The sequence below is a fragment of the Oncorhynchus masou genome, chromosome 31 (genome assembly GCF_036934945.1).
Source record: "Oncorhynchus masou masou isolate Uvic2021 chromosome 31, UVic_Omas_1.1, whole genome shotgun sequence".
Taxonomy (NCBI): domain Eukaryota; kingdom Metazoa; phylum Chordata; class Actinopteri; order Salmoniformes; family Salmonidae; genus Oncorhynchus; species Oncorhynchus masou.
The window spans coordinates 15,821,494-15,840,223 of record NC_088242.1 but is presented as its reverse complement, the minus strand read 5'-3'; the positions used below and the strand labels follow the sequence as shown (position 1 = coordinate 15,840,223).

At 39.6% G+C, this 18,730-nt stretch overlaps 1 protein-coding gene across 6 annotated transcripts in view; it reads right to left on the bottom strand.

Annotated features, from left to right (window-relative positions):
• LOC135523496 (mitogen-activated protein kinase kinase kinase 4-like) overlaps positions 1 to 18,092 on the bottom strand; it is an 81,286-nt gene extending 63,194 nt beyond the window's left edge. For 2 of the 6 annotated variants that reach the window (XM_064950200.1, XM_064950201.1), the window contains exon 1: positions 7,609 to 7,820. In XM_064950200.1, coding sequence (XP_064806272.1) covers positions 7,609 to 7,682 — 74 coding nt within the window. In that variant the 5' untranslated portion in view covers positions 7,683 to 7,820. Of the gene's footprint in view, positions 1 to 7,101; positions 7,262 to 7,608; positions 7,821 to 17,546; positions 17,728 to 17,843 lie in introns of those variants that run through there. The other 4 variants (XM_064950205.1, XM_064950202.1, XM_064950204.1 and 1 more) reach the window with 4 other exon arrangements.
• Between the last annotated feature and the right edge of the window lie 638 nt (positions 18,093 to 18,730).

The following is an 18,730-nucleotide window of genomic DNA, read 5'->3' as shown; positions in this document are numbered from 1 at the left end:
ACCCCACTATTGTGGCTAATCCGTATTGTGGCTAGCTTCACATAGATGGGTCCAACCACCATCAATCAAGTAGTGTCATTTTCGATGACACCTAGCTACTAAAACAGATGTTGTTTGGCTATGTTTTTGGGGAAGAACATTGTTTGCATCCATGAGCTTGCTAGCTTTCTTTCTTCATGACCAGCATATGTATCGATTAATCATTGTGACATGAAATATAAGTGAGTGTAATCAGTGTAATAATTACATTAATGTATAAACGTGTTAAATTATCATATTCAGGTCCTGATTGGTCAAAATGTTATTTGCCGTGCATCTCTTTTGACACACAAAGAGCCAAACGGCGTTCCATAGAAATCCTGGTTGAGAACAAAACGACTGAACAACGAAACAGCACAGCAAGTAAGTGAAAGAAATAGGTTTTGATTATGTTTTACTGGTAAGGGGGACATACGTAAATGCTACCAAAATAACTTTTTGGTCAGTGTGATGTGTGTAACCTTTATTTAACTAGGCAAGCCAAATTCTTATTACAATGACGGCCCGGATGACGCTGGGCCAATTGTGCGCCGCCCTATGGGACTCCCACTCACGGACGGATGTGAGACAGCTTGGATTCGAACCAGGGACTGTCGTGACACCTCTTGCAGTGAGATGCAGTGCCTTACACCGCTTTGTCCATGCGTGTGTTAAATAGTTAACTGTACTAGATTGCTTAAAAGGGTGCAAACATTTTTAAATATCGGTTATCAGTGTCGTTTTTTTGTCAAGGAAAATATTGGATCAGACAAAATGTCATATCGGTGTATCACTAATAATTAGCAATTAGATATTGTCCAAATCATGCAGCTCTAATCTGTATCACGCCTTTGATGCATATTCATGGAATTAAACAGTAATTTAAGACAGGACAGTCAGATTTTCATATTATAACTCAGAACGTAATATCATAGGATATCTGTGGACAGTGTAGAGCATATAATTTTTTTTATACAATATCGTGACGCATAGTTTTGACAGTATAGCAATATTATTTTTACGCTAGATGGTTATAACTGCACCAAAATGTCAGTATCTTTTCTTCATGAGATTATTCTCCCCATCTTTCAAAATTAGGGAGCCAATTGGTTCATCCCTTTTAATGGCTGATCAGAACTCTTTCATGGCTTTCTTGTCCCTCTGCAGACAGAAGGGGAGCAATATGTTTGGAACATCAAAACGCAATGAAAAAGTCACCGTCTCGAATTGCAGTACTTAAAAAAAAAAGTAACAATACAGTGTTGGCACCTAAGTACCGTTATGGTATCGTAAGGTCCTGGCAATTCCAAGCCCTATTGACAGAGCGGTGCCGCTTTCTGACTACAACTTGAAGATTTTACATGTGGTGGTAGTCTGCAAAACCGTGGGTCGCACGAGCTGAATTAAATGTAAAAGGCTTAGAAAATAAAGAGCTTGAAGTACGCTCAGGGCTCCGTGGACATTTCAGATTTGTTTTTGTGAAAAAATCTTAACAGGAATTTCGCATTAATATGAAACGCATATACTAAACTATGAAAATACTATATCTGTCTCAATCGATATCTAACTTACCTCTATTGTTTTATGTCCATTGGATTAGAGTAGAAAAAAATGATGAGTTCAACAGTGAGCCTATCAGTTAATTCTCGCACAGCATCCAACCAAGATAAGCAAGGGTATTTTCCAGATATTTGACCACTTTCTGTTCTTTTTCCTCCCTGATTTAGTCACCCTAATTTTGGCCATCCTAAAAGGCTAAAATCTCAAATGACTTAATGGATTATTATTATTGAGACATGAGGTTTGGAACATCTGTTTTCTTAATAGTATCTACACAACTAACATTATTTTACCAATTGGTTGATAAGCGTCGTGGGTTCGATTCCCGCTGGCACAACCCATATGTAAAAGTAGTGGCCCCAGCCGACTTGTAAGTCGCTTTGGACAAAAGCGTCTGCTAAATGGGATATATATATATATATATATACGTTTGACTGGACACCTTAGTGTTATTTTCATTGAATGTTAAACAAGTCCACGTAGACATGAGTAGGCCCACGTAAGCCTTTTTGAAACAATAGGCATTAACTAGATTCCATTTACTACTTTCTATTACAAAAGACCATTAGAAGAAACTTCTCTGGAATAGAAATCTACCCCATATGAAATATTGCAATAAATCAGTTCATTATTGTGAATTATGACAACTGCCAAATATCTGTGCAACTAGGCATAAACTGATTCTTGGATTGTTGATACATTCGCCACTACATGCAAATTCTCCCTCTACCTAGGTTTAGTATGTGTCTGGGAGTTAATGCTAGCAGTTGTAGCCAAATTAAGCTTGCAAGGGTGTGTATACTTTTCTCAGTGTATGTCATACGTGTGGCGTGTGTGTTTAAATAAGGTGCAGCAGTGCTAGGCAGTCCAGACTGATGACTCAAACCTTCAGGAATGACAGACCGAGGAACAGGTGACGTCACTTGTTTATTTGGTTGCTATGAGACTCAACTGCCCCAACTGTCAAGAGCGCATAAATTCCACTCCCGAGCAGTCACCCCTCTTCTCTTCCATCTCTTCTCTCTGCAGCATGCTCTCGCTGCTCCAACCTACTTTTTGGAAGAAGAAAAAGACCTGCTGTGCCTCATGTTGACAGATTGTAGGTGGTGTAAACCACCCAAAGGGGCTACATTTAGTATAGTTGGTTGGATTTTGGCTCAGGTTCTTCTAGAACAGGTATTCCCAAACAGGGGTACATGCAATTCCGACAGGGGTACGCCAAATAAAAATGTGATTCACTTTTTTTAATTAAATACTTTTTTCTTCACATTTCTAAACAATGCATTTATTATTTTCCAATGGGGCTATACATTTGGGAGAGTTTCTCTTCCCCCCTCACCTAAGTAGCCTAGTTTCACTGCCAAAAATCTAATTAAACCATCTAGTGCTCAGTGAAATAACAAAGTCAAAATACAGTTAGCCAGGTCAAATAATTAACATCCAATCAAATACACCGTTAGCCTCTCGTGGGAAATCTTCACTCCGGCACAGACATTTAGAAACAATTTGAAAAACAAGCCACATTTTTAAAACAGGAATTAAGACAACCTTCGAGTAGTAAGAGATGTATAAAAGCAACAGTTACCATTAATAAGAAGGAGCTAGAAGAGTCGGTATCTAGGACAGGAAAGCCCCATACTATTGTGGGGGACTTAATTATTCCTGCTGCCGGATATGGCTGGGACAATGCTGGTGGGAAAGGCCCAAAAGAACTATACAAACAATGCCTTCATCAAACAACACTGTTTCACGACGCATCAGTGACATGGCAGGAGATGTTTTGAAACAATTACTGCATCGCATACAAGCCAGTGAATTCTATGCGTTACAGCTGGATGAGTCAGACTTGGAGGGCCTGGCACAGCTCCTGGTATTTATTCATTATGTTTATGGGGGGGGGGGTTCAATTAAGGAAGACATCCTCTTCTGCAAACTACTGGAAACCAAGACAACATGAGGATATTTTTAACTTCTTTGATATAGGGGGCGCTCTTAATTTTTGGATAAAAAAACATTCCCGTTTTAAACAAGATATTTTGTCACGAAAAGATGCTCGACTATGCATATAATTGACAGCTTTGGAAAGAAAACACTGACGTTTCCAAAACTGCAAAGATATTATCTGTGAGTGCCACAGAACTGATGCTACAGGCGAAACCAAGATGAAATTTCAAAACAGGAAATGGCCCAGATTTTGAGGGCACTGGGGGTGAAAACCTGAGGAAAAATCTAACCAGGAGGTGGCTTCTATTTTGAAAGCTCCATGTTCCATGCCTACCTTCGCTCCATTTAAAGGGATATCAAATCAGATTCCTTTTCACATGGCTTCCCCATGTTGTGAACAGTCTTTACAGTTTTGGGCTTCTATTTTGAAAAATGAGCGAGAAAGATCACGTCGCCTCATTGTATGGCTGGGTGTCAGCAGCGTTTTGTATGAGCAACAGCTTGGTGCAGCCATTCTGTCCCTCTCTCTACTATTGCAAAAGCTATTTTCCCAGTTGATATATTATCCATTATATTGTAAAAACAACCTGAGGATTGATTAGAAAAAACGTTTGAAGTGTTTCTACGAACATTTCTGAACATAACGCGTCAACCAAATGGAGGTATTTTGGATATAAAAATACATATTTATGGAACAAAAGGAACATGTATTGTGTAACTGGGAGTCTCGTGAGTGCAAACATCCGAAGATCAAAGGTAAGCGATTTAATTTATTGCTTTTCTGACATTCGTGACCAATCTACTTGGCTGCTAGCTGTTTGCAATATTTTGTCTACTGATAAGAGACGTGCTTACATAAACGGTTGGTATGCTTTCGCCAAAAAGCTTTATTGAAATCTGACACACCAGGTGGATTAACAACAAGCTAAGCTGTGTTTTGCTATATTGCACTTGTGATTTCATGAAAATTAAATATTTAGAAATTTAATTAGAATTTGACGCTCTGCAATTAAGCGGTGGTTGACAAATGATCCCACTAACAGGGTGGGTGCATCAATAAGTTCAGACAGATGCCCTTTGCAACCACGTACCAATGTGAGAGTGTATTCTTCCCCCTCACTAGCATGAAAACTAAATACAGGCACAGACTGTGTGGAAAATGATTTAAGACTGAGACTCTCCAATACAACCCAACATTGCAGAGTTGTGTATCCTTTCAAGCACACCCTTCTCATTAACCTGTGGTGCATTATTCACAATTTGATGAACAATTGAGCTTTTATATGTAAGATGACTAAATATAGAGCTAAATTATTATTTGTACCCTGGTCCTATAAGAGCTCTTTGTCACTTCTCACGAGCTGGGTTGTGACAAATTCACACTCATTCTTATGTTTAAAAAATGTGTCGGATAGTGTGTGGCGCTGACCCTCGTGCTAGAGGGAGTACGCAGCTGGCGGTTGAATGTTTGAAGGGGTACGGGACTATAAGACGTTTGGGAACCACTGCTCTACAGGAATGATGGAGTCCATCCAAATGATTTGGGTGCCAGGACCCTCTCCTCACATTTCAAAGTTGCGTTGAGACAGGGCATCTACCCACAGTGCTCAGAATGACAGAAATCACATTTAGATTACGGTAACTCATATTAACAGAACATGCGTCGAAGATGAAATGACGTAAGCCCTTACCGCGCACTTTGAAGATTTACTTTTCCTCAGCCAACAAAACAAACAGCAAAATCACTAGCTTATGCATAGGACAGCACATGAGTTTCCAGTTGGGGAAATCACATTTTCACCATAAAAATGCTCTATCACCACATTTGCAGACTTAAAGAGTATGTAAGATATAACATTACAAATAGTAGGCCGAGTGGATAGTGATTGTTATATTATTTAGGCTAAACTATCACTGTTCACACAAAAAAGACTTGCATACATGGCTGAGCACATTTTAAAAAGCGTAGAGCAGTGATACTCAACTTGTAGGTCACGACCGGAGGTTTTGAATGGGTTGCAGGTGTAAAACAATATATTTATGAAAGGGAAAAAAAGTGCAGTCTGAACTTAAACCAGGTAGAATATGTATAGAAATCATTAATAATTTAATCTGACATTTAATTCTTCAATATAGAGTTATGAACCGAGCCATTTTTAGTTGATTTTGTAGTTTCAAACCAGTGAGTTTATTAACATTCTTAATCAAGAATATGGGAAACATTTAATTAACAATGAAAGGTGGGAATGTTGTTCCCTTGTCATATAATTGCTACATTTACTATCAATATAGCATAAAAACATTTTTTCCAGATTTTATTTGGCATAATATTTTTTGCGATGCAAATATTGGGTCACGACAGACAATCTGGTTCAAAACCAGTTAAGAACCATCAGCGCCTGGTTTACAGACTATATCAGATACGCTTCTTCTCTCTTTGCAAAGGAAAAACACATTTCATGCAATACTATTCTCCTACACTTTATGGCTGGATATATTAAACAGAACATTTTTTTAAATACGACAAATTATAGGTTAGCCTATTCTGCAGACTGACAAACAGATCAGTAAAAATGTCCATATAAATTGGCCTACAAAAAGGGGAGCCAAATACAATATGACATTCATCTAAAGCTGGAGGAGGAAATTGTCTAAAAACAAACTTAATAGCACTGACCGGGGACATAGCTGATGCTCTCCACTGGTGCCAGTAAGATACTGTAGGCTATAGACCTAGTGTTGTTCGCTCAATTAAAATGAGAATTTTGATAACTAAAAAGACAGATGAGTATTTTCATTGTCTTCTCTTTACAGCAATAGCCATTTGCTTTCCAAACTATGTATTCCCGTGATTGAATTTTGAAATATTGTGATATGCCTGGCTAGGCCTCTACTTTGCAGACAGTCACAACTCATGCATCTATTTGGTGTGCACGCTGCCTTTACTTTCCGACTGTAGGCAATGCTGCCTACCACCGCTCAGTCAGACTGTGCTATCAAATTAATTATAATAACACAGATATACGAGCCTTAGGTCATTAATATGGTCAAATCGGGAAACTATCATTTTGAAAACAAGACGTTTATTCTTTCAGTGAAATACGGAACTGTTCCGTATTTTATCTAACGGGTGGCATCCCTAAGTCTAAATATTATTGTTACATTGTACAACCTTCAATGTTATGTCATAATTACGTAAAATTCTGGCAAATTAGTTCACAATGAGCCAGCCGGCCCAAACTGTTGCATATACCCTGACTCTGCGTGCAATGAACGCCAGAGAAGTGACAATTTCACATGGTTAATATTGCCTGCTAACCTGGATTTCTTTTAGCTAAATATGCAGGTTTAAAAATATATATATATATTTCTGTGTACTGATTTTAAGAAAGGCATTGGTATTTATGGTTAGGTACATGTTGGAGCAACGACAGTCCTTTTTCAGCGAATGCGCACTGCATCTATTACATGCAACGCAGGACACGCTAGATAAACTAGTAATATCAACCATGTGTAGTTATAACTAGTGATTATGATTGATTGTTTTTATAAGATGTTTAATGCTAGCTAGCAACTTACCTTGGCTTCTTACTGCAATCTCGTAACAGGCGGGCTCCTCGTGAGGCAGGTGGTTAGAGCGTTGGACTAGTTAACCGCAAGGTTGCAAGATTGAATCTCTGAGCTGACAAGGTAAAGATCTGTCATTCTGCCCCTGATCAAGGCAGTTAACCCACCGTTCCTAGGCCGTCATTGAAAATAAGAATGTGTTCATTAACTGACTTGCCTAGTTAAAAAAAGATTAAATAAAACGTTCAAAAATATGTTTAAGAAAAAAAGTACAATCTGCATCCAACATGACCGTTTGTTATGAAAACGGCCCTAATTAAATCGGCCAACCTCTAGACTGAAGGGTGCAATTGAGCTTTTCTTTTTTTATTCTATGCAAGTTACCTATGATATTACTATTCCTTTGTTGCATGCATCTGTAGCTCCTCAACATCATTCTCTGTAAAACCAGCAGAATGACAGCCGAATCTGAACCAAAAGGAAAATAATACAACAAAAAGAAAACAGAACAAGACAAACCTGACGCCACCCGGACAGACACATTGGACCCCAAACACACAGTGCACAGCACAGCCCCACACCTGTGCATGCATGTAGTGCACACACACACTACATCACGTTTGGATAACATGAAGAATGAGCTTGAACCCTGGGCAAAAACATTTTGCAAAAAGGAACAGTCATCATTTGTGTGCTACATGCTGCGCAATACTTATGACAACACTGAAACAGAACACTGCAACCCCTGAGAGACCAGCTGTTAATCTAGAACAGCACGGCCTGGATTGGAATGCCCTGCCGCTGCTTTAGATCCATGGGAGAACAGAGGGTCTAAACTGTGCATCCTCTGGACTCACAACACAAAAACAGTAGTACACTTACAACCCAAGTCCATCCAGAGCTAGGCCTAGTCAACATCCTGCAACCACAGCCTTGGCAGACAATACGATAATTAAAGTAAAACTATGAAAAGCTTGCCCTACCCGCTAACACCGACCTGTGCTAGCCAAGGCACAATGTAAACAGACAATCATGTAATGATTATGGCCTGAATAACCTTCCTTCCTGAATCACATGGTGGCATGACACGCAACCAGTCTTTTTCATGCATGCACAAACAGGTGCAGCAGCTGTTCATGAGAGAGAGAGACAGATAGGGGTAAAGAGAGAGAGAGACAAGAAAGAAAGAAATAGCAAGTGAGAGATGGTGAGAAAATGTAAAAAATACCATGTGTCAGCCAAAGTTTATGAGTGCTAGCCTGGGGGGGTTCCAGTGTGTTGCATTAATGAGTTCTAGCCACAGGTTCCTCATGCTTCGGGCCATGAGGCTACTATCCTCTCCTCTACGCAGGACGACACCACATCCTGAAATCCCTGGAATGCATGCGAGTGCCTGAATGTTACTTGCCCAGCCAGAGGACCAAAAAGCAAAAAAGCTCTGACAAAAGATTAGTCCTGTTCCTCCTTGCAATGGTTGGCATGAGAAGTTAGTGAGTGCTGTGCATGCATTTTTAAACATGTTTGCAAATCATCTTGTCTTACACAGTCAGGGACAGGGGTGACCTTAACTCGAGCAGGCAGACAGTGTTGCACAATCATGTTCCTTGTTGTTTGTTTGTCTCTCTCCCTCTATGTTCTGCACATGCCGGACAGAGAGGGGGTTGCGTCCCAAAGGGCACCCTATTCCCTACATAGTGCACTACTTTTGAACAGGACCTAAAGGGAATCGGGTGACATTTCCCCATTTGGGATGCAGCCAGGGACTCTAGAAGGGGGAGGAGAGGGCAGCTTTGTTGGAACTTGGAACTCTACTATTGACAATATGACATCATTGCTATAATATTCAAGCCCAAAGCAATCCCAGTTCCAGCCTTTGAGGTTTTCCCCGCTTTTCCGGAAAAACATTGGTCAAAACCAGAGGGCCCTCCAGTAAGTGCCTTGCCTGCAGGGCATGTTTATGTCTTAGTCCAAAATGTCACCCTATTCCCTATATAGTGCACTGCTTTTGACCAGAGTAGTGCACTATAAGGGTAATAGGGAGCAATGTGGGATGCAGCAAATGAGTTAGGACAAAAATACAATGAGCCTGCAGTGCACAAACTGATTCCTGGAAGAGAGGAACTTCAAGTTCCCCAGTCCCCACCCATACGCTGCAGCTGCATAACCATGAGCAGGGTAAGTATACCTATTAAGCCCACCAAAATCTGAGTTGACATTTCTTACAAAAATGAGAGCAGTATGTTAGAAAAGTGGATATAAAATGAAAGATTAATCTCATGTTTTAACGAGACAAATATTTAAATATCTTGAAGTTATGACTTTACTTACGTATTTTCATAAATGTGTGAGAAGTCCGAACTGGGCTTAATGGGTACCGACTGTACGCCTTAAACACATGGGTGTTCCAAATAAGCCCACCTCTTAAACAATCAATGTTAAAAACTTACAAACTGACACTTCTTATATAAAATTACATTACATGAATCACCCCTAAAATAAAATGATCATTGCTATTCATCATGAAAGTTGCACTTAAAACGGGGGGTGTCCAATTGTATCCACAGAGAACAAAGTGGACTTGGGCTTTTGTTCTTGCTGACCAGTACACGCCTGATTCAACTAATCAGACTTCAATGAAGACATTAGTCGAATCAGGTGTGTTATTGCTTAGAACACAAACCTGCACCCATACTGGCCCTCTGTGGATAAGAAGCCATGCAACAAAGACCAGAACACAACTTTTTAGGAATTATCTGAAAGCCAATTCACATTTGCAGTACTGCTATTCTTGTTAATTAGTACAACTCATCTTCCTAAGGCATATCTGAAGACAGTTTCAATCTCCCACTCTGTGTATTAAATAAAGTACAGGTGGACCAAACAGATTCACTTGGATGAATGAAAGAAAGACAGGAGTAGTCTCCCAATAGTCTTCTTCGCTCTCAGTTGTTTGCATTTTTATCCACCACCTGTAGGTTTTTGTTTCTCTGATATCCCTCAACCCTAAATTTCTGCATCAACATTCTGAGCACAATGATTGCTAATTGTTTAGAATCTTGGTAAAGGCACCATGGGTAGATGCACAATATGCATAATGGTAGTGTGTGTTTTAAATCAATTTAAAACCTGAACAAAAATAATTTATGCTCATGTTGATTGAATATTAGGGACATCAAACTATCCTAGTGTTAATGCATACTGGCCTTAACTTCTTGGATATAGGGGGCGCTCTTAATTTTTTGGATGAAAAACGTTCCCGTTTTAAACAAGATATTTTGTCACGAAAAGATGCGACTATGCATATAATTGACAGCATTGGAAAGAAAACTGACGTTTCCAAAACTGCAAAGATATTGTCTGTGAGTGCCACAGAACTGATGTTACAGGCGAAACCCAGATAAAAATCCAATCAGGAAGTGCCGCATTTTTTGAAACCGCCTCATGCCAATGACTCCTTATATGGCTGTGAATGGGCCACGAATGAGCTTAGGCTTTCTGTCGCTTCCCCAAGGTGTCGACAGCATTGTGACGTATTTGTAGGCATATCATTGGAAGATTGACCATAAGAGACTACATCTACCAGGTGGTCGCTTGGTGTCCTCCGTCGCAATTATTGCGTAATCTCCAGCTGCAGTATTTTTCCGTTCGCTTCTGATGAGAAGCCAACTGCCACCACTGATAGATTATCAAATAGATGTGTGAAAAACACCTTGAGAATTGATTCTAAACAACGTTTGCAATGTTTGTCGATATTATGGAGCTAATTTGGGAAAAAAAGTTTGGCGATGTAAGTGACTGCATTTTCCGGTCTTTTTCTTAGCCAAACGTGATGAACAAAAGGAGCCATTTCGTCTACACAAACATCTTTTTGGAAAAAATGAACATTTGCTATCTAACTGAGAGTCTCGCCATTGAAAACATCCAAAGTTCTTCAAATGTAAATGATTTTATTTGAATGCTTTTCTTGTTTTTGTGAAAATGTTGCCTGCTGAATGCTAGGCTTAATGCTATGCTAGGCTATCAATACTCTTACACAAATGCTTGTGTAGCTTTGGTTGAAAAGCATATTTTGAAAATCTGAGATGACAGTGTTGTTAACAAAAGGCTAAGCTTGTGTTTGAATATATTTATTTCATTTCATTTGCAATTTTCATGAATAGGAAACGTTGCGTTATGGTAATGAGCTTGAGGCTATGACTACGCTCCCGGATACGGGATTGCTCGTCGCTAGAGGTTAATTGGAGCAACAGTGATTTGTTGAAGAGAATAGAAAAGTCTACTCATAAAATATTTGAAACCAATGGTTTGGGGTATAAAGATTAGAGGTCGACAGATTAATCGGAATGGCCGATTAATTAGGGCCGATTTCAAGTTTTCATAACAATTGGAAATCTGTATTTTTGGGCGCCGATTTTTTTCCACACCTTTATTTAACTAGGCAAGTCAGTTAAGAACACATTCTTATTTTCAATGACGGCCTAGGAACGGTGGGTTTAACTGCCTCGTTCAGGGGCAGAAAGATTTTCAACTTGTCAGCTCGGGGGATCAAATCTTGCAACCTTACAGTTAACTAGTCCAACGCAATAACGACCTGCCTCTCTCTCGTTGCACTCCACAAGGAGACTGCCTGTTACACAAATGCAGTAAGCCAAGGTAAGTTGCTAGCTAGCATTAACTTATCTTATAAAAAACAATCATAATCACTAGGTTAACTACACATGGTTGATGATATTACTAGATATTATCTAGCATGTCCTGTGTTGCAAATAATCTGACTGAGCATACAAGCATACAAGTATCTGACTGAGCGGTGGTAGGCAGAAGCATGCGCGCAAACATTCATTCAAACAGCACTTTGTTGCGTTTTGCCAGCTCTTCGTTGTGTGTCAAGCATTGCGCTGTTTATGACTTCAAACCTATCAACTCCCGAGATGAGGCTGGTGTGACCGAAGTGAAATGGCTGGCTAGTTAGCGCTCGCTAACAGCGTTTCAAACTTCACTCGCTCTGAGCCTTGGGGTGGTTGTTTCCCTTGCTCTGCATGGGTAACGCTGCTTCGATGTGGTGGCTGTTGTTGTGTTGCTGGTTCGAGCCCAGGGAGGAGCGAGAAGAGGGACGGAGGCTATACTGTTACACTGGCAATACTAAAGTGCCTATAAGAACATCCAATAGTCAAAGGTTAAGGAAATACAAATGGTATAGAGGGAAATAGTCCTAAAATCTCTATAATAACTACAACCTAAAACTTCTTACCTGGGAATATTGAAGACTCATGTTAAAAAGAACCACCAGCTTTCATGTGTTCTCATGTTCTGAGCAAGGAACTGAAATGTTAACACATATTACACTTTTACTTTCTTCTCCAACACTTTGTTTTTGCATTATTTAAACCAAATTGAGCATGTTGTTTCATTATTTATTTGAGGCTAAATTGATTTTATTTATGTATTAAATTAAAATGTCATTATTACAAATACATTTTGATTTAAAAAACGGACGATTAAATCGGTATCGGCTTTTTTGTTCCTCCTATAAATCGGTATCGGCGTTGAAAAATCATAATCGGTCGACCTCTAATAAAGATACACTAGACTACAATATTATGCAAAGTTAAGATTGATCATATTTAATGATATTGCTTTGTCATTTACATTCTGTATAGTGTGCTACTGTACCCTTTAAGCCCACCTGAGAAAAATGTCAAATTTAACAAAAATGTATGTATATCAATACAACGTTCATTTAACAGTGAAATTAGAAAAGCATTCAAAAATGTAAGCTGTAAATTGCCTGAAAACTATTTTCAATTGGCAAGAAAAAGTAATGAATGCTCATGAAATATGCTGTCATGTTTTTACATTAGCACATGAATATCTTCATTTTAGATAAAGTATGATCACTTATTTGAGAAGGTACTAAAAATGTTTATCGGAGGGTAGCCTCAATGCCAATTTTTTTTGCAGCTTTGAAATTGATAACACACACAATTGTCAATAACTTAAAACATCTGATTGGCTTAAAATGTTAAAAAGTTGTAGATAACCATTTGAATTAGTTGAAACAGAAAATATTTGTTTTCTAGTTTACTTGAATCCAAAGATGGAAGTGGGCTTAATGGGTATGCTTACTCTACATACCAAAATGTCACCCTATTCCCTACATTAGTGCACTACTTCTGACCTGACATTTATAAGAATTTACATCAGCAGCAACTGACAGTCTGACACATGCCTGAGTGCCAGTCTGTGCCATAATGCCAACTCCTTGTCACTAAAAGGATGTTTTCACACATTGTCCTCTTTAAAAGAACTGATTGGAGTCCTCTTTAAAGTGAACTCTGGGTTAAAAAAATAAATAAAAATAAAAAGCTAAAAGAACTCAATTCTCTTTGTATTCACACTGCCATTGGTTTGAATGAGGACTCGGCTCTTTTGAGACAGTTCACTTCACCCGTTTTGTGGTCCGAATCATCTTTGCATTCACATTGCTATGTTTAGAAAGGACAAAATATATTTTTAGAACATTCAATCAATGCACTCCGGGACTTGTCAAAGTGCAGGACAAGCCATTTTCTCAGAACGTATTATCGGACAGCTAGATATGCCAACTTACATTTTGGAAGCTAATAGATTTCATTTAGTTCAAATATGAGACAATTGTAAATCAGAAGATACTATTAACATGTAAATATTGTAAAATAATAAATAGCAGAAGAATAACTGCAGATTAAATGTTATAATTGACAAATGTAAACCCAATATCGGTTACTGCCCTTTAAGAGCTATAACAGATTTTGTACCATACAGTATGTTGTGATTCTCACCAAATACATAGTCTTCTCACACTATTCAAAACCACAATCGAACAAAAGTATTGAAGATCAAATTTCTGTTCATCACATGCGCCGATTACAACAGGTACACCTTAGTGAAATGCTTACTTACGAGCCCCTAACCATCAATGCAGTTAAACAATAAAATACAGATTTAAAAAAAGTAACAAGTAATTAAAGAGTAGCAGTAAAATAACAAGACTATATAAAGTGGGGTCACATATTGCAAACAAATAACCTGAACCAGAAACTACACAAAGAACGGTGCCTTTTTCAGGGCCCTGTCTTTCAAAGATAATTTGTAAAAATCCCAATAACTTCACAGATCCTCATTGCAAAGGGTTTAAACACCGTTTCCCATGCTTGTTCAATGAACCATCAACAACTAATGAACATGCACCTGTGGAACGGTCGTTAAGACACTAACAGCTTACAAACAGGAGGCAATTAAGATCACTGTTACGACAACTTTGGACACTAAAGAGGCCTTTCTACGGACTCTGAAAAACACCAAAAGAAAGATGCCCAGGGTCCCTGCTCATCTGCGTGAACGTGCCTTGGGCATGCTGCAAGGAGGCATGAGGACTGGAGATGTGGCCAGGGAAATAAATTGCACTGTCTGTAATGTGAGACTTGTAGGCCTGTTGTAAGGCAGGTCCTCACCAGACATCACTGGCAACAACGTCACCTACGGGCACGAACCCACCATTGCTGGACCAGACAGGACTGTCAAAAAGTGCTTTTTCACTGACGAGTCACGGTTGTCGTCTCACCAGGGGTGATGGTCGGATTTGCGTTTATCGTCAAAGAAATGAGTGTTACACCAAGGCCTGTACCCTGGAGTAGCAGCTGACCGATTAATTAGGGCCGAATTTAAGTTCTCATAATCGGTAATATGCCTTTTTGGACGCTGATTATGGTCGATTACATTGAAATCCACGAGGAAACTGTGTGGCAAGCTGACCACCTGCTACGCGAGTGCAGCGTCAAAAGGACCTTGTGGCTGCAAGAAGCCAAGGTAAGTTGCTAGCTAGCATTAAACTTATCTTATTAAAAAAAACATTGATATTACTAGGTTAATTAGCTTGTCCTGCGTTGCATATAATCAATGCGGTGCCTGTTAATTTATCATCAAATCACAGCCTACTTCATCTTCCCCAAATGGGTGATTTATTAACAAAAGTGCATCTGCAAAAAAATAACATTGGCTGCACAAATGTACCTAACCATAAACATCAATGCCTTTAAAATCAATACACAGTAGTACATTTTGTTAAACCTGCATATTTTAGTTAAAATAAACGCATGTTCGCAGGCAATATTAACTAGTGAAACTGTGTCACTTCCCTTGCATTCAGTGCAAGCAGAGTCCGGGTATATGCAACAGTTTGGACCTGTTGGATCGAAGGGTGAGGGCTAGGGCCATTCTCCCCAGAAATGTCCGGGAACTTGCAGGTGCCTTGATGGAAGAGTGAGGCAACATCTCACTGCAAGAACAGGCAAATCTGGTGCAGTCCATGAGGAGGATACACTGCAGTACTTCATGCAGCTGGTGGCCACACCAGATACTGACCGTTACTTTTGATTTGAACCCTACCCCCCAAGTTCAGGGACACATTCGATTTCTGTTAGTCACATGTCTGTAGAACTTCTCAGTTGTTGAATCTTGTTAGGTTCATACAAATATTTACACATGTTAAGTTTGCTGAAAATGAACAGTTGACAGTGAGAGGATGTTTCTTTTTTTGCTGAGTTTACTTGGGAATTTCTGTGCATCCTTGACAATCGCTAATCAATATCTAAGAACAGCACTTTTTCCCCCCTGCTAATCTGCACATCATTATGTTCTCCCTTTTGGGACACCAATATGAGGGTTTATGGTAGGGGGAAAGGTGTTGCAGTAGTCTAGTGTGGGGGTTTATGGTAGGGGGAACAGTGTTGCAGTAGTCTAGTGTGGGGGAACAAGCGAACCTGGGGAGCTTTGTGTTCACGGTGTCCTAAAAAAGGGAACAGGACTACGGAATTCAAGTGAACAGAAAGACCACCTCTTGAGATAGTTTGGTTCATGTTGGGGCTCTTTTGAGGGGTCTGAATTATTTTTGGAGTGTTCACACCGCACACAAAAAAAAAACATTTACAAAACACACTGAGTTCACAAAACTTGCCTGAAAGGGACCAAGTGTAAAAACAACCTAATTGCCATGAGCTTGACAAGGAGTGCAATGGAGTTGGAAAGAGCACAAAGAGATGTGGGACCTGGCTCGTCTGACAGCAGCAGTACAGTAACTAGATATTTAAGTCTGCTTGTGCTTGCAAATGAGACTTGGATTGAAAAGAGCCAACCAGTATGATCAAAGTGATGACATAGACAATCAAGAACACTAAAGCATTGAACACATTTTAGCACTCTGAACATTCTATCCATTTAAATTCAGTCCCCCGTGCAGTGTAGGCCAGGCACTCTTGCATGCCTCAAGGGAGAGAGACATAACATTGGATTCCAGAGAATCTGTCGCCAGGAGTCAGGGGCAAACAAACCCGATGACGTCGTGTGGGGTCAAAAGAGAAGCACATAGAACAAAAACATTCCACTAAAATCAGCTGGAAGCAATAACTCAGAAGCCCTTTTCTAGTGGAATACAGAACGTACACATTGACTGTACATGCAATCCCTGGCTAACAACAAATGGCATCTGAAAAGCTTACGGCAGGAAACACGTTAACAACATTCTATCTCCCGAACAAAGAGCAGGCATCATTGTATATCCTGCAATACTAATACCTACTAGCTCAAGCTTGGAATTAATATTTTCCCCCCTGGTGATTTGCAATGTTTACATGATGATCACCACACATACAACAGCAAGTACGAAATTAATGGGTGTGTAATTTAGCATATAATATAAATGTTCAATCAATATAAGCAATCGGTGGTCTGTTGTAGCTAGTAAGCTAACCATGTTCCACAAAAAGGTTTTGAAACTTCATAAGCGTTGCTAGAACGAGATCATGTTCATGTGCCAGTGTTGGCAGCACATAGCTATGTGCTTGTCCTACTGTGCTGAGAACAGTCTTGAATTCTAGGAAAGCTAAATAATACATTCCAAAACATGAGTAGTTTCCTCATCTTCTCAGTTCAAGTCATAGCTAAAAAAACAGCATATCAGCCTCGCCACTGAATTCTTACTTTTTTGGCTGCAAGTACAACACTTTATCATAAAATGCATGCCCCAACAAATATAACTAGTTATGACGTGGAGCCTAGCGTAGTAAGTTAGCGAACTGCCTAGCTAACGTTAACTGGTTAAAGACAGCTACTATAACTAGCTAGCTAACGTTGGCTAACAATTCATGAAAATTATTAAAACATTTCAATTAATGTTTCAAATAGTTCTATTGAAGTTTGTGCATACCGTACATATAAAACATGTTTCCACGGTCCTGACGAAAGCTAATAGCTACCAAACTTTGCAAGAAAGAAGAGCAATGTTAATTTGCAACTGACAAAACCGAATATACTCAACGACCCGTTAAAGTAACGTTCGCCACATAGCTAGCCTAGCAAGTTGCTAGGTAGCTGCCTTTCGATGTTGCAAATCGAATGCCAAGTCAAAAATAGTTAGTTACCTCTTTCAAAAGGTAAGTATTTCCTCCATCCCTCCAATAATTCCACAACAAATAGAAACACAGTGCAACGTATTATTTCAGAGAACAGATGTGTATCTCCCAAAAACTTTGCAACTTTTAACGCTGCAAAAACATTGAAACTGCACGCAAACCACTACGTGACAGTAGGTTGCCTTTAGACACACAAGCGCGCCAATTGACCCGCGTGGGTTGTCACATTCAGCTCACAAAGTGGCAGCAGGCGAAGCCCCGGCTGTGTAGTTTCTTTTCACGAAGAAGCACTGATTATTCGCCTACCTGCTAGGTTCGCTATTATCCGGAGGCTCCATAGCAGGTCGGGGAATGCTCGGTTCTAGTGGTGCATGGGACCACCCATGACCATGCAAGTTTAATAGTTGTTTGCACGTTTTCCTTTTGCAAAAGCTGGGCGAAAGGTGTCTTTCTATTAAGATTTTTTTTTGCCTGCAGAATTGGGGCTCGCCCGGGTGTGCGCTGCCGCCATCTTTCTAGCAGTCAGGAGGAGTGCTACGGCAACCCGTACAGTTCATCCGTACAGCAGTCAAGTCACACATTGAACAGCGAGACAGATATTTCACCGGATGTGTAAATGGAAGCATCGTTTGGCGTTTCCACTTACTACCAAATATGGTGATGAGAGGAAGCCCAGTGGCAGGCAGTGGTAGAAGATTATCAAGGGAAATGGATTTTGACCGATATTCTGCAAATGTCCTGATTGATGAAACATTTGATCTCCATACAGTTTTCTGTTTCCAAAACTAGAATCTGCAACAAACAGAGTGAACTGTGTTTTGTAGACTTTACCCTTTGCCAAAGTTTACAAAAACATTTGTTATCGCATAAGCGCACATCACAAAACAGGCGTTCCCTAACGGAATTATGCAAATAAATGCCAGACACGCTAATATGATCTCAATAGCTCGTGATCTCCTTGCTTGTTCTACCCACTATCCTTAATTTGCTCCCTTTGGAAACGATAGGCTCTGGTCTATCTTGGGTTATTTATAAAAAATCTTTGACAAAGTGGTGACGATGCTTCTTCTTCGAGGTTTAATGGCAGACTACACCCTACTGGTGCATTGTCGCCACCTACTGTACAGTGAAGTAAAACAAAAATTCAATTTCTGGAAAGTAAAAAAAAATAAATTCGTAGTTCAAATCAAATT